The following is a 22,277-nucleotide window of genomic DNA, read 5'->3' on the forward strand; positions in this document are numbered from 1 at the left end:
TGCCCAACTCATCCAAAACATGCGTAAGGCTTAACTTCAAAAACACTAATTGAGTAGATAAAGTCATATTTATAAAACACGGAAAGCATAGGTAACAAAGTACCCAAAAACACCTTTAGGTTATGGAGGAGACCTGATTCCATCGAATATGACAGACACACAAAGTTGAGCCACTTATCAATGATCTCAAGTTTCACCTAGTCCCATGGATCCCCGTATATGGCTCCATTGAGCATCACCGCAAGATCCCCCAAATGACCCTAGTGTCTACTCGACCTCTAGATGAGTGTCACCACAAAGTCATTAGTCCCATATATGGCTCCAATGAGCACCACTGCAAGACCTAGCTTCGTATACGACTCAGTGGAGTACCATCACATGTTATAGCTATGTTATAACAACACATTTGATAAATATCAAGTAAACATATTTAAGACTTCAAAATACACATTTTTGGCATGTATAAAGTTTCCACATAGCAACTTGAATTCACCTTACTAGATTTAGGTTAAATCTAGGTTTTACCCAAACTTGAGCTTCCTTTGGTGAAAGACTTAGATCCAAAATGATCCATTACTAAAACCTTTATCTAGGTCACAAACAACCTTAAAATACACCAAGAGTACTCCAAAATCAAATACATTATCAAAACCCTAATTATTCCCCCCCCCCCCAATTACCTTTTCAAGAACATGAAGATTCCAACAAGAACTCTTAAACCCTTAGGTTATATTTCCTCCAAAAATACTTCAAGGGTACCCCAAAATTGGACATACGGAGAGAAATGGGGGAGAAATAAGAAGAATGGGGAGAACTGTGGAAAGGAGCTGAATCGGTCGAGTTTTTAAAACTCATGGCGCTCGGGCCACTTACGGGGCAACTTAGGTCGCCTGGCCTAAAGTCGCTTGCTAACTACATCCCGTATAAAGTGTGGGGTGCCTTGTATGCGACATTAGCCGCCCGTCCTTGAGGTCGCTCGTCCTTCTCGGTCCTCTTACGGCATGGGGAGCCTTCTTCATGCGTCATAGGCCACCCCACATGCCGCTTGATTCTATTTTCTTTGCACCGTCAAACCCATGCCACATTCTAGTGGCTTGGGCAACTCTTTCTGCGGCTTAGGCCGCCCGGGAAGTCACCCTGACCTCCCAAAGGCCCTGATTTCACCATATAAGATCCTATTCCAACCCAAACTGACCCAAGGTCAATTAAGTACAATTAGATGTTAATTTCCCAAATTTGACGTCGAATTCAACGATAGTTCCCACATTGAGATACCATATATTTATAAAAATACGGGTGTTACAGAAGGAGATTGGTTACCATTTAACAATCCTTTTAAGGTAATACTTTTGAGTAAATTGTAATGGCATTTTTAACAATGCCTTTCTTTTGTAATTGTTTTCACTTGCAAAGGTTGAAGATATTTACAAAATTTCAATGTTCTTGTTGACTTGTTTTAAACGAATTCTCTTAAATGTTATTTGAACATTGTTTGGATTAATATGAAATGTTGTAATATTGATATGTAGTTATATTTACAAAATAATTGTCATATTCATATATTCACCAAACAACTATATTTCATTCAAAACTAAATCATACAAAAGGTTAAAACGGTAATTTGTTGTCATTTAGACTGTCCATTCATAACAGTTACCAAACAACCATATTTCATTATGCACTATATCATACAGAGTCTCCTAATCATTCTGTATCAAATCATTCAACAATTGTCAAACAACCCATCAATAACATAGCAAGTAATAATTGTGTAATTTAAGATTTGGATTATTATTATTTATTTATTTAAATATACTTCTTAATATATAATCCTTAAAACAAATAAATATATGTCGTCCTAGTCTTTGTAACTTCATCTATATTATAACATACAAAAATGTCACATTCCATTTACCATCAAATGATTAGTCTATTTTAGGCCATGCATATGAGTTCGCCTCCTCTTTAATGTGATTGTCATTGATATACAAATTAACATATTTTCCAATAATACCCTCATCTCGTATACTTATATACATTTAAATTATCTATGTCTGTCGGTCCATTAACATTATTACAAATAAATTGATGCTATATCAAGAATGTAATCTACTGAATATTCATACATCTTTCAATAAAGACGAAATAAAAGAATTTGCTAGACTGTAATAATACTATCAGCTTTTTCTTAGGTAGATGAGCATCCTAACTTGGAAGCTTTGCAGAATAAAAGAAATGTTGAAATACCTCCTCCAACGGTTAACCCACATGATTTAGTTTTCATTTCCCCCCCCTTTCTTAAATTATTTGCTATCTCATATTACTTTGACTGGTTCTTTGACCAAACCATATATTTTAGGATCGGTTCGTTTCCAACTCTACATAGAGGTAAGGTACAAGGGGTAGGATATATGTAAACTTTGCTTCTATCTCAAAGGATAAGAGATGTTTCCATGATACCCCATTGCAAAACAAAAATTAAAAGGAAACATGTGTGAGAAGTAGCAAAGGAGTTTATGCAAAGATAAAACAAAGGGTTATGGTGTAGTGATTGAGGTCCTGAGACTATGGTGGAATATCCCATCTGTCCAAGTTTGATTCCAAGCATACACAACAATTGTGGCCATTGAGTTTATCATGATTGATTTCTTACGGTCATAATTTGTCGGGATTAGTTCAGGCAAAGCCTGAGACACTTTTCCAAAAAAAAGATAATACAAACATAGCAATATGACTTGTGTGGGCCTGACACGGGATGCATGTGGGCCTAGCATAGGACTAATGGTCCCGTTGTTTTGTATTTTTTTATCCAATCACTTGCATAATGTTGATCAAAGGATGGTAACAGTCATAGGATTCGGGCACGAGTTACTGATAAGTGTGTAAAAGCATACACTTTAACACCTAATTGTCATTTTATTTCACTTCATTTTACACCTTTCCCAATCCTATATTGAGTCTTTTAGTCTTATTTTATGGTTTCACATTCATTGGAGCTAGGATGCGAGAATGGTACTGTTTTGCGTATTTGGTGAATAAAATGTTGACATAAACATTGTTGTAGCAGATGTATATGTTGTTGCAACACTGGATACTGGATATTGGCACAATTGGCTCAATCGTGTTGATAATTTGAAAAGTCAAGTTTTGAAGAAAGACCTCTTCTAGTATTGATAGCAGACGATTTAGATGGAAGATGCTACCGCAAAAATACCATAAACTTTTGTACTAAAACATCTTGTGTACTAAGACATCTTTTCTTTTACCCATTGGTTAATAACCAACCACTAGTACTTTTGATTCCCTCTTGCTAGTATATATATGGGGGTAATCTTTTTAACAATTGTAACACTTTGAACGATATCACTTTGTAATCAGGAACAAAGCTTCATCTAAGCTTTGGGTCCTTGTTATTTTTTAATATCATTTTGCAAGTACTTTTAAATGTTTTTCGTCACTATCAGTTGCTACAACAATCTTTCCAGCTTTCTCTTTACTTTTCGTGCAGAATTTACTTTTACATCATTTATATTAAGTCATTTCCATTTATGTCATTTACTTTTAAGCACTTATATCCAGTCATGATAGGCTAAATACCCTAGTATGGGATCACGCCAAGTGTTAGTTGATGTTTGCTTGTTAATAGCAATTTATTTCGCTATTCACAAGTGGTATTAATATTTCATCTGGTAATCTTTGACAAATTGACACATGTTATTTTATTCAGATGAGTTGGACTTAAAATTAAGACCACGTAAATATTTTTATTAATTGTGAGGCTATAAAGAGTCGTCATAATCTTATGGGTTGCAAAAGTATATGGAAAGAAAGGCAAGATTTGTACTAGTTTGGGATTGATGCATCACCAAGTGCACTTCCAACATATGGTCTAATCTGCACTTTTTTGGAAGGCCGTTTAATCTAGTAGTGATGTAAAGAGCTATTTATAGAGCAATATTCATTACACTTCGTTGTTGAAATCAAACATGATCTTGCACCCATACTATCTTTTAATTATTGTTGCATTTCAGTATTTAGTTACCAACTCTCGCAAAGATATTTTCTCTTTGAAGCTTTATTGCTTCCAAAAACTCTTTTCTGAAATTTCACTTTAAAGTTAACTTTTGTGACTCTCTTTGGATATTAAATCTCTGTGGAACGATACTTGGTATTACTTACCATTATTACTTGCTTTGGACGATACTTGTAAACCATGTATACTTGCATGATTTACTTGTTATTATAGCCTTTTGAGGGTATAGATTCCTCCACACCAGGTACCTTTGCATAAACCGAAGCAAAGCGCTCACCCTCATCAAGTCTTTCTTAGCAAGAACTTCCATGACACCATTTGAGCAAGAGATCAAATCCGGAACTTCTGCTTCAGGAAAAGTTAACAGCTTCTAAGGATTCCTTATACCATGCCATCTTTTCTGATACATTCTATTTCACCCTCTAAATGAACTAAATTGGAATGTAATTTAATCAAAGGATTTCACCATTTTAATTCCAATGAACCAAATGCTCCTCTTCATTCATCTTGACACTAAAAAAACGTTCAGAGCATTTCCTCTTGATTTTTGAATTCGAAAGAACTTTTTGGCAAAACATTAGATGAACAAACGATGAACGTTCAGAAAATCAAGAAAATCAAGATTAGATAAAATTCGTATTAGATATTTTAATAGTTCGAATATTCAAAAATAAAAAAACTACTCGCTTGAATATAATTTATTTTAAAGATTTTACCTTTTATTTGTTTTATTTTAAATTAACAACAAAGAAATAATTGGAGATAAGACTCTTTCAAGTTTTAACAACTTAAATTAAACCATTTACAATCAACTGAATTCTGCAACCAAAATAATAAATTCTTTTAAACCAAATTGGGGTAATGCAAAATGTATGTTTATTGAGCATTTATAGAGTTCCATAAATGAACCAACGAATGGTCAACATCATCATAGTCTTTTCAAATAAAAAGTTTATGTCTTTATAATTTGGTAAACTAACTGGTAGATGATAAGCTAGCTGATGACTGATAAGCTAGCTGTTAGCTTATAAACTAACTGATGAACAAATTATATTTGGTAAAACCAGTTGATGAGAATATAAAATGATCAAAAATGATATCTTGAAAAATTAATTAATTACAATATTTCAACATATAATTGAAACAAATCTCTAATAGTATAATATATTAAGTAATACAAATAAGATGGTAAAAAATTAAAAAATAATAATAATATAGTGATTAAAAAAATTTCAAATTGATTATTGTAAGTATTATATATATTTGAATTTGTTAAAACAAATATTTTAAAAAAATCTATTATTTATGATTTTAAATAACATTATATATAATATGAATAAAAAATAAAATGGTCCAATTCACATATCTTAATAGATTGATTTTTTTTTTAAAAATAAGTATAATTTTAATTTTTGTGTTACATAAACATCATTAAAATTGTTGTATTTGTATTTTGGTAACTAAATATTTAATAATAAAAATTAAAAAAATAATAATATGAAAATAATTGATGTGATTAATTAATAATTAATTTCTCATATTAATTAGTAATTAATATTAGTAATATTTAAGTTTTACTAATATTTGTTTATAATTAATAGTAATAAATAATAATTAATATTAATGAGGGTTATAATTGAAAAAAATGACAATAATCTACCAAAACGTTACTCTAAGTAACGTTTCAATAAGCTAATTTATAAGTTAACTCATGTGCATCCAAAAAATAAGTTAACTTATAAGCTAACTTATTTTTGTCAAACAATATATGATTTTTTTTTATCATCCATGTAAAAGAAAACCATAAATTAAATAAATTTATATCAAACAAAATAATAGGTCACATGAAATTTTGATATGCAATCTCATAGAAAAATCCAGAAAAACACAACAATTTTCCCTATTTTAAATAATAAGTTTTTGAACGGATAAATAATTGAATTTTTTTCACATTAAATGATTACGAAAAAATTGGTCATTTTGTTAATACATCAGGTATATTTTGGTCGTTTTGGTGATTTTCCCTACAATTTTTCCTGATAAGTTAGATGCAAATTTTTTGGGTTCAAAGAATATAAGCAATTTTAAAAGTTCAATATCTTATTTATACAAAAAAAATGTTTAAAAACCCAATCATTTAAAATAAAAAATTAAATAATTTATTTATTAAAAAAATCGAGAACTTAATCAATGAAAAAATTATCGGTTTTTATGAAATTTTTTCCCAAATTTTTACATGCAATTTCTTAACGGAAAGTTTACGGTTTAACAACGTTCCAACAAACCAACCAGAAAAGCGTATGGTCCAGTCTGAACAAACCCCACTGAATCACCTCCACCATCTATCTTTCACTATAAAATATATAGATTCTCCTCGGTGCTCTCAATTCAATCTTCACCTTGCTTCCCATTCCTGATAAACCCTAAAAGGAAATGTCAACATGGAATTGGGTTTTTGCTATTTTCTTCTTAATTTCAGTTCTATGTAGCGTAACTTTGTCTGATTCAGGCCCGATTGCTCAACAGAAGTTGGACCAGGTAAAGGACCTTCCTGGTCAAAGTTTCAATGTCGACTTCGCACATTATGCTGGCTATGTAACTGTGAATCAAGAGTCTGGGAGAGCTCTCTTTTATTGGTTGACCGAGGCTGTTCAGGATCCTGCTTCCAAGCCTCTTATTCTTTGGCTCAATGGAGGTTCAATACTCGATATGCTTTTTTTTCTTACTGTATCGTATTTCTATTTAGTTCTAAATCCAGATTATGGGTACTTTCTGAGTTCTGATCATCATAAATCATTGTGGCTGGAAAGTGATCGTAAATCTAGACCCCTTCCGTTGTTCTATCTCGTATGACGTCATAGCCTTGGATCAGAAATATTTATGGGTTACGATGGAAACTGATGTTATTGTTTCAGTTTTCTGATATTTAACTGGATTTGAAGAAGTTGTTATTGAATCTAGTATCTTCTTAAGATATTTTCTGGATAAGGCATTTGCAACAAAGAAGGAAAACACACACAGGCATGTCAATTTTGAATTTTAAACCTTTACCCAATTGGTTCAAGAGAGTCATAAATACAGGTTCCACCAGAGGCCACTGGTATTTAATTGGAACTTCTTTTTTATATTAATGAAATGCTTTCATAGAGTATGGTAGTTGGTAGTTACTCAACATATGTCTTTGAGTGTGTTCTAGGTTACTCTACCTTTCTGTTTATATGTCTATATGGTGATCTTAATGTCGTTGATGGTTTGGTTTAAATGTGTGATTAAGATTTACAAGAGACTGAATGGGTTTTGGTTAAGCTATATGTCCAAAACAATAGCACTAATAATTGTTAGTGATGGAAATATAGATGGGATTTGATGTAAATTGATGGGACGTAGAGAGTATACATTTGTATTTGTAATGGTAATAAGTACAATGTTAACCACAAAGGTGGTGCCTGATTGGTTTGAGCTTGGGCTCCAAAGGTCAAAAGTATCTGGAGGTCTCTGGTTCAAATCCAAGGAGGAATAAATATCCCCTTGTGGCCATAGAGGTTCAAATGCGGTGACTCCTGGCTATCCACAAAGCAGGTGGTCGCCCTGGGATTAGTCGGCTCGCATAGCGGGTTGGGTATCCAGGTTAATAAAAAAAAGTACAATGTTTGGGTTTACTTTGATTTATCTTGTCGTATTAAATATGAACCGAGTTGCTCAACAAGTATGTTTTGTAGGGCCTGGATGTTCATCTGTTGCATTTGGGATGGCTGAAGAAATTGGGCCATTCCATGTTGATAAAGATGGAAAGTCTGTTTACTTGAACCCATATTCTTGGAACAATGGTGGGAGTTTGTATAATATTTTTTAACAAAATTAGTATAAATTTCATTATTAGAAAACTTGTTTAATAATTGTTAACTGCTTTGCAGTGGCAAATTTATTGTTTCTTGATTCCCCTGTTGGAGTTGGTTATTCTTACTCAAATACTTCTTCTGATCTTATGAGCAATGGAGATAAAAGAACAGGTATAACTTCAAACCTTTGATATCTTACACACACACACACACACACACACACACACACATATATATATATATATATATATATTTGTGTGTATCATTATGATGTTCATTCACTTTCTGCCTTCTTGATTGATATTATTGTGTTGCAGCTGCGGATTCACTTGAATTTGTATTGAATTGGCTTGAGCGGTTCCCTGAATATAAAGGAAGGGATTTCTATATAACAGGCGAGAGCTATGCAGGTAAACGAGTGTTAGATACGAGGATGAAATATTGTTCCCCTTTTGGCATTTTGCAATACTAGGCCCAAATATGAATGTGGTAACCAATTTATTAAAAGAACTAATTTCCATATTCAAGCTGCCATTGATTCTTTAAGATGGGACAATATAATTGTTACTTCACTTGTATAATATAAGATGGTAAGAAATGTTTTTGCAGCCAATTAGAATTGCTCAAGTGGGTGTGGTTTTCCTAGTCTTCTGGAGATAAAAGAAACCCTATTTGTGGAATGTCGTACAGAAATGCTAACTGTTAGGGGGTCTCTTTGAACTTTTGGGGTCTTTCGAAAGAATCTGTGAAACTAGACTTGCATATCAATTCCTCCTCATCTAATGTGATTTATGGTAATTTGAAAAGTTTCAACTTTTCTCAGGACATTATGTTCCTCAATTAAGCCAAGCCATTGTGAGATATAACAAAGCCAATGCAGGAAGTCCAATTAATCTCAAGGGTTACATGGTATGGATTTTTCTCGGACAAATTTTGTTACATGTTCACTACTATCTGCATTTTCTAAAAGATGATGGAATATATCTAACACAGGTGGGGAATGCCCTAACCGATGATTATAGTGATCATGTTGGACTTTTCCAATTTATGTGGGCAGCTGGTATGATTTCTGACCAAACTTACAAGAAATTGAACGACGTATGCAACAAGGAATCCTTTATTCACCCCTCAAGCGAGTGTGACCATATGACGGATATTGCTTATCAAGAAATGGGCAACATCGACCCTTATAGCATCTTTACTCCTCCTTGTAGCACCAACGGCATCACTAAGAGGCTTCTAAGAAGATGGCATGTGAGTAGTTCCTTTTTGAAATGTCCACAATATATGCCACACTGAAATTTTAGAGTTTCTTTAACGATTGGCTATTCAGTCAAATTGTTTGGTTACCAAATAGAAGACTATTGTAGCTATTAAAGCCAAAGGGTCCAAAAGCACCACTCTTACCGTCTCATGAAAGGTGCAATGCTTGATTTATCAAATATTCAAAATACCTTCTAATAAAGACAAAATGAAAGAATCTTGTGGACTCTAATCAGTACCATGAACTTTTTCACATTGATGATGATAGGCAGATAAGTAACTTAACTTGTATAACTTTGCAATATGACAGAATGGTTGCAATTTTCAAAAGAGTTTATGAAGATAGTCGGTTTGCTTCTCAATATTCAGGAATGGTAGGACTTACTTTTGTGTAGAAAGGGGTGGTATAAGTTCTTATTTAAACTAAAATCCTCTAATCATTAGATATACATGTTAAAACTTAAAAGATGTCTATCTTAGAGGCTTTCTTTATATGGGGGTGTGAGTTGATAGCATATATGTTGAATGCAATCTTATTTTATATCCAGATACACATCTCTTGTTCTAGATGCATATGATATGAATGTTTTACTGAATATGGATATTATCAACATCTACATGTTTACTCAAGTGCTCGTTATTCAAATAATTAACGGAACATCTTGTCGTCTGACAGAATGTCGGGCAAATCGGGCAGAGTTATGACCCATGCACTGAGCAACATTCCTTGGTTTACTTCAATTTACCTGAGGTCCAAAATGCACTTCATGTTTATCAGAGTAACAGCAAATCAAGATGGGAAACCTGCAGGTACTACTTCAATATTAAGATATAGGCTACCAATTGAGCATCACCTAATATTGAATGATGTTGGGAAATAAATATGTGATCTTATGTATGATGTTGGGATAAATAAAGATTGACCACTAATGGTACAAGCGGATGGAACCTAACAAAAGAGCGATAGCTTTGGATTCAATTCTCGAATTAGAGGGACTATGCACTCCAAAATCTGTTAGTTACTCGCTAAAAAAACCAAACGAGCCTAATATATCCCACCAGGAGGTAGGATATGGGGGTTCGATGTGCACAGACTTGACCTCTACAAAGTGGAATAGTTGTTTCTGTGAAGACACCTGACTTGCGAGAAGTGTGCTAGAAAAAGAAGTTTCCCCAAAGAAATAGAAGAAAGAGCAAGCGGTGAAGGTTCGATAGAGACCTGAAACAAGAAACAAGAAAACACAAAAATTATGTTAGAAGTCAACAACATCATACAAGCACCGCCACACACCCCTAGTCTAAAATGCTAACCTAACTTCCGGCTCACTACCCTACCCTCAACCTCTATCTCCACAGATCCCGTCTATGCTAGCCATAGATATCTCCCCTAGTCTGCTACCCTTATCCCACGTCTCCAATAACTCCTATCAAAGGTCATGTCTTCGGAAATGTCTAAACCGCCATGTCTAACCTCTATTGCTCATCCCATGTCCTCCTCGGCCTACCACTCCTCCTTGGCCCCTCAACTATCAAACTTTCTATCCTCACTAACCAGAGCCACCATTGGTCTAACTTCCAACTTGTCACTTAACACTCACGTCCATACAACATAGATGGTTTTCTTAGTTTCTCCCTCCATTGGATAAAAGGTTTTCTTTGCATCTTCAATCTTAACACCTATGTTTTACAAAACACAGCATCAATTAAAATATATAAATAAATTGTATTTGGCAAGTGGTTGAAAGTTATATTGTTTGACCTCAAAGGTCAAGATGAACATCTTTTTCTGGAGAAGTAGGTTGCGACTACCCACAACTTATCTATAACCACTAATGTTCCTTGAAACGATTATATCTCGAAAATGGCATATTAATATGATCAATAATGACTTAAATTTGTTCTGCAGCAATGTTGTAGGGATGTATTGGAAGGATTCTCCTATATCCGTGCTTGATGTCCATCAAGAGCTAATAAGTTCAGGGCTTCGTGTCTGGATATTCAGGTCCTTCTTCATACTTCATTCATAATTTTCAGAAGACAATGCCACCGATTTTGCTCTTAATTTATCTTATTTTTTATTTACAAGTTTTATTTTGTTTTAGTGGTGATACGGATGCAGTGATTCCCGTTACTTCTACACGCTACAGCATAGACGCTCTCAACCTTACGACAATCAGCCCTTGGCGTGCCTGGTACGATGACGGCCAGGTAATTCCATTCATCATCAACAAAGATCTACATTTGTCTGATTCTTGTTATTTTATCCGCATGGTCCCACAGGACTTGTGTGAGCCCAACATGGGATTTTTTTTCGTAACTGTGGGGATCCAAGCCAGTTTGTGTTCGCTTCTACTAATCCCACAAGACCCTTCTTTTGTATTTTTCTATCCAATCACTCGCATAACAATGGTATAGACGCATGACGTGTGTGACCCATATGACGTGGGTCACACAGGGATGTGGCTCCACATGGAATGTGCTGGTCGGATTGCTTTTTTTTTCTCTCCAAGCGTGAAAGGATGTAATTTAAATTATGATTGAAATAGGTGGGAGGATGGACGCAAAAGTACGAAGGATTGACTTTTGTAACAGTGAGAGGAGCCGGTCACGAGGTACCTTTGCATAAGCCGAAGCAAGCACTCACCCTCGTCAAGTCTTTCTTAGCAGGAATTTCCATGGCGCCATTTGAGCAAGTGATCGAGCCCAGAGCTTCTGCTTTAGAAGAAGTTAGCGGCTTCTAAAGATCAACTCATACCACCTTTTGCTGTCTTTGTTAAACACTGTCTTTACTCTCCTGTTGATACGAATAAAATGTTGAGACTTACCTTAGAGCATATTCAACAGATTCTCTTTCAGATTTAGCAAATTCTATAGAACTCAGTAAGTTTAAAATTGGGACATTACATTTCATTCATTGTCATGCAAGGTGAACTAAACCAATCTATTACAAAGGTGAACACATCACATATATTAATCTCATGTACAACTCTTTTCATTCATCCATGATAATATCGCTGATATCCCGATGTCAGTCCACATTCATACGACAACATTTTCCATACATTTGTATGGTGTTTTCTTGATTAGTGCCACAATTGTCAAGAGGTCTGCATGATCTTTTCTTAATCGCCTGTCAGAGCCCGTGGTCTATGCTCAAAAGTGAAGAGAGACATCCCTGTTTGTAAAACAGCTCTTACAAATCCCATATTAGCAGTTAATGTTGGAGCATGCCAATGATCTCCTGTACCAAAAACAATCTTGTTCTTCATCGCCAGTTTTCTTGTAGTTGGAAGGCTCGTCATGCGTGTCGAAGGACTATCTGGAACAACCACCACATGTTTTAGCAACTCACCTGCCCTCAACTTCTCGTTAGACCCTCCACACATCGAAACTAGCTCCTTGAACTCGGAAGAAACACTTTCACAGATGATGGCTTTTCTCCCAGATATAGACTTGGCTATATCCATATGTATTGGATTTCGGATTTCAGACATCACCTGGCCAATTACAAACTCATAGTTCCCTTTAAACCGGGTTTTCAGTTCATCCTCAGGTGTAGCCAAAAGCTTTTCTGTATTACCATTGCTGATACCTGATACAATAGCAATCAAAGCTGTGGTATCAAAGTTGATGAGAATGCCATCTAATTTCCCATTATATGGTGAAATCATTTGTGAAAGGAGAGTGTTGAAAGAGCCACCCAAATTGACATCACTGGCCTTAACAGAGGAGTAAGCCACGAGGGACTCTTTTGGGACATGAGGATTCACATCTCGAGGGGAATCAACCTTTATCTCAAGTACAGATGCATGGTGATAAGATCTTGCAAGAATATCTATCCACTCACCTCCTAGCTCCTCGGAGAAATTGAAGTCAAAATTAGAAAATTTTGATCCGAGGTCAATGGCTCCAAATTCGCTATGAAACTTCTGGCGTGTGAACCCATCAAGCCCATTTGAGAAGAAAAATATTAAGGAAGTAGGTTTTAGTGTTACAGAGTAGTGAGCCACTTCAAGAAGAAGTTGAACTCTAGCTCGTAAACCTTTCTTTTTAGAAGACTCTTGTTGCCCGTACCAAGATACATACTTTGGGTTCCTATCAGATACAATAAACCAAACTGGGCTTCCATCAAAAGTGCAAACTATATCAACATGGGCACCTTTTGAAGTAGTGCTATGGATCCCACTTTGTGTTGACGGTGGGACCAGGATTGTCTTGCAAACACGCGGCACTCCGGATATATTTGGGTGCTTAAGGATGTGGACCACTGCCTCAAGATGGCCGATGTTGACACAGATGGATGGTTCAGAATTTGGAGTGAAGTCAGTTGATGAAAAACGAGAAAGGAAAGAGAGCTCTGACTGAATCAACCTGAGTAGAGTACGCTTGCAAGACAGACTCAGGTGTAAAGCTTCTACTGCATCCATCACAGCCTCACATCGCTTTTTTGCTTCTTCAACCGTTGCACCTAAAGTGCCGAAATTGTCACGTTCCTGATATACATCCATTTGATTTCTCTATATCACTCTAAAGAACCAGTAGAAGTTGCTTTTTGAAGAATATAACAGCCACTTCTTTACAAACACTTGAATCTTTGATTAAGTTTCAGATTTTGCTTCTTCCAATCTAGAAATGGGCAACAAATATTTGACGTCAGCACACTGCTAACATACTTATATGAATAATGATAGTTTTGACACTGGCATGACTTTATGAGTCTATGAGATTGACAACAAGATTGAGAAATTACAAGGGATGGAGCTTCTGAAGATCAACCAAACATACCATTTTTTGTAACCATCAGATTTGAACTCAATAAGCAAAATATATAACTGGTTTTTTCAGTTTGACTGTTTGAGTACCTCAACAAGAAATTTAAGCAATCACATTCTCACAGCACTATCAACTTCATCCTCTCTGCCCTATTGTCATCCTAAATGACCATATTAAGTCGAATCAAGTTAGTTTAATAGTCAATGAATTAGAAACTAATGATCACTACTTGTGAACCAAATCAAAGGTCAGGAATTATCAGAAGCTTAGACTTACAAGACCAGGTATTTCAGAAAAAAGATTTATGGCATCTCATCTCCATTGGAGGACGATGTAATCGATATGGTGGTTGTGCAAAAAGTATGTGATTGATGATTTCCTTGTTAGGGTATGCAAATTACAAAAACCATGAAAATGTTAGCAATCAATTAGCAATGATTTTGGTGCATAACACGCCCTCTATATCTGTTGTTGCATAATTTATAATCGAGTAAAAAATGAGCTTTTTTGTTGAAACTTTTCCAGGATGGAAGGAGTATATTCTAGAACCAACCAAATTCTGGTTGATTTCAATCTTTAGGGTTTCATAAAACGAATTGCTAAAGGCAAATTGAATCTCTGATTGTGGAAGCTAGGTCAGTTACTACATCAAACTAATCGAAACACAAACATCACTTCAATCAGATCAACAGAAATGGATGCACTTATGCGAATTAAGACAATATTCTGATAACTAGAAATCGTCCATAATAAACTAATAATTATGAATTTGGGGTTTAAATTGAGAAATTTGAACTAACCGGGGATCAATTTAAGAGATCCTGTCTCTTCATTATACATTGTCCCAGCAACTAAAACAACACAGAAACCCTAATTAGGATTTCACCATCTACGGGATAGAGCGAGAGCGTGTTTCGGGTGTGCCGTTTGTTACTCATGTTTACAACCATACTTGGGAAGTTGGGATGGTTCTCGTTTTTTGAAATAAAGAATTAAAAACTAAACATTTTTGTATGAGATAGGGTTGTTTCTTGGTTGGTGAATGATTTAATACAGAATGATTTGGTAGTTTTTATAATATAGTTTAAAATAAAATATAATTGTTTGATAATTATTTATTATAAATTAAGGATGTTAAATAGTTAAGGGAGATTCATGATACAAAATCATTTAGAGGATTTTGAAACCGTTAAAAGACAAACTTTTTTTGTTAAACAAAATTCATCTTTTATCAGAGACTGTCTCTTAATGAAACTATTAAGAGGTAAACAAACAACCCCTAATAGTTGTTCATACATAAATAAAAGAAACACGATACTAAAATACGAAAACGATTAGATATCAAAAGCATAAGCTTATTTAATACCAAACATATCGCGATAGATTGTAGATACATGACACTCATCTTCTGTGAGAGAGGAAGGGGTTATTTGTTTCCTCTCAATAGTTCCATTAAAAAGCAGTCTCTGAATCATTAAGAGGTGGATCTTGTTTAACAAAAAAAATATGTATCTTAATTATTCTGAAACCCTCTGAATGTTTTTGTATCATGGGTCTCCCTTAACCATTTAGCGCCCTAAATTCGTTGTAAATAATTATCAAACAATTATATTTCATTTTGCACTATATCATGAGAGTTTTAATCATTGTGATCACTTAATCATTCTGTATCAAACTATTCAATAACTGTCAAACAGTCTCGAAGAAAGTAGGCAAAGACGAGAAATTTGATTAATGCAGAAGTTAAATTGTCAAAACATTAGGTTGTAAATTTATAGATTACAATATTAATTATATTATTAAAATATTTAATAAAATATTATTTTTTTCTTTTAAACAGTTAATTTCACCGATTGTTATCAGTAAGAATAAATAAAAAATCATTTTTAGAGAAAACTTCAAATTTAGAGAATTTTACCACTCTATCTTACTTTCCTATTTTGGAGAAAGTTTTAAAAAATATGTTAAAACAAAAAATTAGTTCAAAACATTCATTTTCTCTATCTTAGGTATTTATAAGAAAGAAGTGTAGGTTCTTATAAGAACTAATGGACTGCTACCAAACGCTTACCCAGGTAAGTGCTTACCAAGTAACATTACCTTACCGGATGAATATAGTAAGGACCAAGAATCTTACCCGGTAAGAGCGAGACAAGGATCAAGAGTCTTATCCAGTAAGTGAGGACGACGACTCATACCACGGTAAGCGTTTACCGCATAAATTGTTGTATACTTTGTCGTTTTGGTGGACTAAAATCTTATCCGGTAAGTACATAATAGTGTTAAATTTTACCCGTAAACACTTACCGAATAAGTGTTTGATAAACGGCCCCTAAGTTCTTAGAAGAACCACCATTTGAGAGAGTTCTTATAAGAACCGCATATCATTTGAGTTCCTGCATAAAAACTTTGGTTCTTACCTTGAACTTAGTCTGAAGTGATATTTTTATTAGTTTTTATGTGTTATTTTGACTTTTATATGTAACACCCTCAATTCCGGAAAGAAAAAAAAAACTGACTAATTTAAAATTTTCAATAATACAACAAATAAAATCCCTTACTGTAAATCAATACTTAAATTAACTCGAATATCAAATCTAGATTTAAATTTGACAATTTATAAACCAAACCTTACATGAAGACTAAGGGGTTGTTCGTTTCGTTTTCTATTAAAATATGAAAGTTGTCTGTATGATAACATATAAATTATTGTTCAATTGTTATGCTAAATAAATTGTTTGAATAATACAAATTACCATTTTACCCCCTATTTTTTTTTTCATTTGAACCCAAATAAAACCCTCATTTCTCTACATCACTTCATCAAACACCTTACACATTAACCAAACTTCCTTGCCTAACATGTCTCTTCTTGTTTTTTCTTGAAACCCCATCAAAACTTGCATTAAAGGACTTTATGAGAAATATTGTAGAAATTAAGATAAAAATCAAAAAATAAAAAATACTTAACAAAAAAAAACCCCTGATCGGCAAAGAGTACCTTTTTGGGGTAAAAACTTGAGAATTTCAAAAGAAAAACTCGTTACAGAGGTAGATCGGCAAATGTCGGAGAATTTTTGGAAATAAATGTTTATAGGAATCCAAATCGAGATTGACAGAGGGGGGGAAAACTTGTTTCAGCAGCATCAGATCGGGATCAAGGAGAGAAAACTCGTAACCAACAACAACAAACTGAGATGAAGGAGAGAAAATTTGTAACCAGCAACATCAAATCCATATATAGAGATGGAGAACAAAGGATGTAAATAGAGAGAAGGGAGAGGGAAGGAGTGCAGTTCGGGAGGCTATGGAGGAGGATGAGAGAGCGACATATATCCAAAGGCAGTGATGAAAAATGAACGACTGAATACAAAGGACACAAGTTTTTTAGTTGAGCGATTCAGCCATGGGCTAAGCGAATAAGCCTATACCGAACAACTAGATATGGTTGTGCTAATAAGCCATATCCATTATACATCCCATTAAGCTCTTACCAAATAGCCCCTAAGCCAAGGTCGGGTGTTACTAAAACACAATAATGGTCGTTATCTCTAAATGCGGAAGACGTCACCTAATAGGTGCATTTATCTAGCACTCAACTCATCAGTGTCGCTAGTACCAAACCACAACGAGTACCTGATGCACATGCCGACAAATAAAAATGTTAGGTTTAATGCCTAGTGAGTTCAAGTAGTTTTCATCATAATTATAAAAAGTACAACTGAAAGTCTGGTTATTTTAAACATGAATTCTCAAATGAAATTTATTTATCTTAAAAGCAACTTCTTTTCAAAACGACTGTTTTCATGATGAAAGCTTTAAATCAAAATACACATTCAATATAAATTGAAAACCTACACTCACTCTAGAAACGTAAATAAGGTTTAATGTCCAATTATTTTGATCATGGATGAAAAACTCTATTATTCAAAATGCCTCAAAAACGACAAATAAGGTTCAAAACCCAATACTACAAATATTTGGAGAACTCCATATTCGAAAACAACGATGAAAACAAGGATAATATCATATCCGAAAATAACACCATTTGGTGACAGGGAAGACCCGCATCCATCAATTGTGTTTAATGCACAAGTAAGCCATAATCAACGTTAACGAGCCTCAACTAGGGATCATACGGTCATCAAGTTTAATTTTTGCAGTTTGTAGTTTGAGTCCCTCGTTGATTGCCTAGACGAGATCTTTTGCTAGAAATGACAGCCACTAACGGACTACACGGTCATCAAGTTCAACTCTTCGAGTTTGTACCTCAAATCCCCGCTACCGATTATATAGTCATTGAGTTCAACTATTTGAGTCTGTACCTCAAGTTCCCTGTTACGTTCATAGTCTCTAGCAAGAATACATGACAATGGTCTTATTACAAAACATCAACTGACCCTCATGCCCATGGATCCATTGCATTACAGTGTAAAATTATGCGACACTAATTGAATGACTAACAAACCTAAAACATGTAATATATCAAATCAATATGTCATGACTGCATATAAACCGGACGAACGTCCCCTAAGACATATTTGAGTGAAAACCAAGCCAAAGACTCAACAACACGGTTGACTATTCAATAAAAGTCATAGTAAACAATAAAACGTGTTTAACCGATGGTTATGTAAACACATACTCAAAAATCCATTATTTTATCTTCTAGGTGAAATCATGCCATTTAACTCTAGAATACTTTATAACACAATAAAGTGTATTTTCCAAATGATTTATAAAATAAAAGACAATTAGAGTGCATTAACATCAAAATCTTCATTTATGAATAAATCATCAACATATCACGCTCTCAAAATTTATTTACCAAAGAGTCCAAAAACTGCAAATACGGTTTTAGGTATTTTGTAGGCTATGATTGGTAAAATACTGGATAAGATAATTGTTGACTGATAAATTGGTTATTAGTTAATAGATTAGTCATTTTTAACAAAAAAAAAAATAGTAAATAACCTATAAACTTTTATTTTAAACAAATAAATCATTAAACTTTTTAAAATTGAAATCAAATAAATAAATTCTTTTTCTTTCTAAAATCGAATAAAATTAACAAACTTTCGTAGTTGAGCGATTAAGTCCTTGGAGACTTTTTTTTTGAACTAATAATCCTTATACTTATAAAACGAAAGTAATAGTGAAAAGTTCAAAAAAAATCCAACGAACTTTTTCATTTTGAATGATTAAGTACCTGAACTATTTTTTTGAATGAAAAAATTATTAAACTTTCTTATTTTTAATGATCAAGTCCTGAACGTTTTTTTGAATAAATAAACCATTGAACTTTTAAAAGTGGTTACCTAAATCATTTTAACCCGAAAAATGTATATAACCGATAAGGAATGTTTTAAAATTATAAAAAAAACCTAGATCAGTTTTACCTTTCCTAAATCCTACGCCATCAAACTTTTGCTCACAATGGCATCGCTCCCCTTTGTCACTCATTGTTGTCCGTTCTCCATACCATCCATCGCTGTCATTGATCCCTGCCAGCGGTCTCTCTCTTTTTGATTTGTTTTTTTCTTCTTTTGATTTTCCCTCTTTTACAATAATTTAATGGACCATGTATAGACATGTCAAAGAAATGGAGAACCAAAAAGCAAAAAGAACACAATCAAAAGGAGGAAGATCGATGGCATAAGCCAACGACAATGATAGACAATAATAGAGAGCATACGACGATGAGGATACGAGGGCGACGAGAGATTTGAATGACGTAAGATTTGAATGGTAAAACTAAAATACGTTTTTACTTTAAAATATTCTTAACCAGTTTCAGGTAGTTTATTTTTGTTTATATGATGTAAATAACCAATTATTTAAAAGTTCGATGGTTTGTTTATTCAAAAAAAAGGTTTAAGGATTTAATCATTCAAAATGAGGAAGTTCAAGGGTTTTTTATTTAGAAATTCTTTTGAGGACTTAATCATTCAAAATAAGAAAGTTTGTTGGGTCTTCTGAAATTTTTGCAAAGAAATATACCATTTCTCTTTTGATATATCAACTAATCAGTAGCAAAGTACAACGAACTAATAAAAAGAAAAATACACTATTTTTAGTAGTCGTTTTTTTTTCCAGATTCAAATGATAATCACTGGTGTTTTATTACGATCATGTGATTGTTATTTGAATCTGAAAAATAATTAATTGTCAGCTTCTTTTATTGTTTTATCGTACTATTTTACTTATTTATTGATACATCGATAGAGACATGATATTATTTCGTTTTATAGTTGTGACTTTTTTCAAAAAATGTCCAGGGATTTAATCATTTAATATATGGAAGTTCATTTGGTTTCTTCAGATTAAATTTTTTTTTTTAAGAATTTAATTGTTTGATTTCAAAAAGCTCAAGATTTTATTTATTTAACAAAAAGTTCGAGTACTTAGGGCAGTTTACTAAACGCTTACCCGGTAAGCGTATAACTGGTCACTTGCCATACCGGATGGAAATGACAATGACCGAGAATCTTATTTGATAAGAGCAATAGCAAAGACCGAGAGTTTTATCTGGTAAGTGAAGGTGATGACTCTTACCCGGTAAACATTTACCAGATAAATTATTGCATATCATGTCATTTTGAAGATTTATTATATAATATGCTAAGTTATGTGATAGTATTGATTGTTACCAGTAGACACTTACTAAGTAAGTATTTTGTTAAACAACCCCTTAATCTCTCAAAATGTGAAAATTCACATCGTTGAACTTTTTTGAACTTTCCTTCTATAAATCTCGGCATTTACTATTAGATCTTTTAAGATATCATTATCATTTTCACCACCACCAACCACTATTATTAACCACCAACCACCATATGTCGTCATTAACTACCATCCACCATCACCATCGTTGACAATCCTCATTCACTACGTTACCACCATTTAAACAAACAAATTAATACGAAAACAAATGTTTTAGGTTTTGGAATGAAAATGGGGATGAATTTTTATTTTCTTGGTCTAAATTGGAATAAAAATTTGGGCTTCTGGAAGAATAAACTCATTATATGATATAAAACTAAATAGTTTCTTTTATTTTTAATAACATTAATTATTGTTTAATAAATCTAACCAGACATCTTAAAAAATAAAAATCTACATTTATAAGCCTGGTAAATTCCTACCTATTTTATACAAGTTTCTTAAAAACCCATTTATTTAAAAAAGAATAAACTAAGTTGGCGTTTGTTTTTTAAAAGGTTCTGAAGTCTGATTTCACTTCTGAATTTTAAGAGGTGGTACTAAAGTCTGAAATATGAATCAGTCAAGTTTTGGATCTGATAGATCTGGATTGATCTGGGTCATGATTTTACGAGAATATGTGGATCGATATAGGTCGTGATTGATTTGGAGATCGAATGTCTTGCAAGATAGATTTAGAGGACTAAATCTGGAGGTGAGGATGGAGGGGAGAGTCTAGAGGGAGCGATTAAGAGGATTTAAGTAATTATGTTATCACTTTTTTTCAGAGCAAATTAAGAGCTTTTCAGCTCTTATTTATATAAAAAAAATAAACGGTCTGAAAATAAAAACGTCTGATCGGTTCAGACTTAAGAGGCATTAAGTGGTTTTTTCCAAAAAACAAACAAACCCTAAATCTAAACAAATAGTCATACAATTTTGCATATCTAAACAAATAATTATAGAAAAAATAGTGATTTAAACTAAAATCCCAAGAGCATTAAAAGCTTTTAGAAGTTTTTTTTATTAACCTGGATATTCAACCCGTTATACGAGCCGATAAATCTCAGGGCGATTACCTGTTTTGCAGATAGTCGGAGTCACCGCATTTGAACCTCCATGGCTACAAGGGGATTTTTATTCCTCTTTGGATTTGAATCTGGAACCTCCTGGCACTTTTGATCTTTGGAGCCAAGCTCAAACCAATCAAACACCACCCTTGTGGTTAAAGCTCTTGGAAGTTAAAGAAAAGGAAAAAAAAGAAGGGAAAGAAGGATCAAATTTTTTTTAAAAAAAATTAGAAAAATGTTGACAACAATAAGAATCAGTTTTTTGGGTACTGTTCAGATATCAAAATAAAAACATGTTCATACATTTTATATATGAAACAAATACACAAAAATGCAAACACACAGAATAGCAGTTTGAGTATAACCTAAAGCAGAACTCATTGATTGATTGGAATTGTTTTTAACGATTGACAGTATTTTTGTTGTTTACATTTGATTTACGCTATATTTGGTTTTGAAGTTTAAAACTTACAAATTAGTCCATAAAGTTTGATATTTGTTTATTTATTTGTACTTTATGTTATTGTAAAATAATATTTTAATTTTACGTATTACATATATTATATCACCAATAAGATTTATATTCATTTTTTAATT

General features: G+C 33.5%; 2 protein-coding genes across 3 annotated transcripts; one reads left to right on the forward strand and one right to left on the reverse strand.

Annotated features, from left to right (window-relative positions):
- Positions 1 to 6,390: 6,390 nt before the first annotated feature.
- LOC112507485 (serine carboxypeptidase II-2-like) lies at positions 6,391 to 11,992 on the forward strand. Its single transcript, XM_025112096.1, has 10 exons — positions 6,391 to 6,728; positions 7,753 to 7,860; positions 7,948 to 8,043; positions 8,190 to 8,282; positions 8,696 to 8,781; positions 8,866 to 9,126; positions 9,812 to 9,945; positions 11,042 to 11,137; positions 11,238 to 11,343; positions 11,682 to 11,992. The coding sequence occupies exons 1-10, from the start codon at positions 6,467 to 6,469 to the stop codon at positions 11,874 to 11,876; spliced, it is 1,437 nt and encodes a 478-aa protein (XP_024967864.1). The 5' UTR covers positions 6,391 to 6,466; the 3' UTR covers positions 11,877 to 11,992.
- Positions 11,993 to 12,242: 250 nt separating this feature from the next.
- LOC112507487 (UPF0415 protein C7orf25 homolog) lies at positions 12,243 to 14,820 on the reverse strand. 2 transcript variants are annotated; one of them, XM_025112099.1, is made up of 2 exons: positions 14,709 to 14,820; positions 12,243 to 13,603 (listed from the first exon to the last, which is right to left on the reverse strand). In XM_025112099.1, exons 1-2 carry the CDS (start codon positions 14,746 to 14,748, stop codon positions 12,258 to 12,260), a joined length of 1,386 nt encoding a protein of 461 aa, XP_024967867.1. In that variant the 5' UTR covers positions 14,749 to 14,820; the 3' UTR covers positions 12,243 to 12,257. The 2 variants fall into 2 exon arrangements, with proteins under 2 accessions (XP_024967867.1, XP_024967866.1); XM_025112098.1 differs by having other exon boundaries at positions 12,243 to 13,761; positions 14,709 to 14,771.
- Positions 14,821 to 22,277: the final 7,457 nt, after the last annotated feature.

The sequence above is a fragment of the Cynara cardunculus genome (genome assembly GCF_001531365.2).
Source record: "Cynara cardunculus var. scolymus isolate 2C chromosome LG 2, CcrdV1, whole genome shotgun sequence".
NCBI classification, from domain to species: Eukaryota; Viridiplantae; Streptophyta; class Magnoliopsida; order Asterales; family Asteraceae; genus Cynara; species Cynara cardunculus.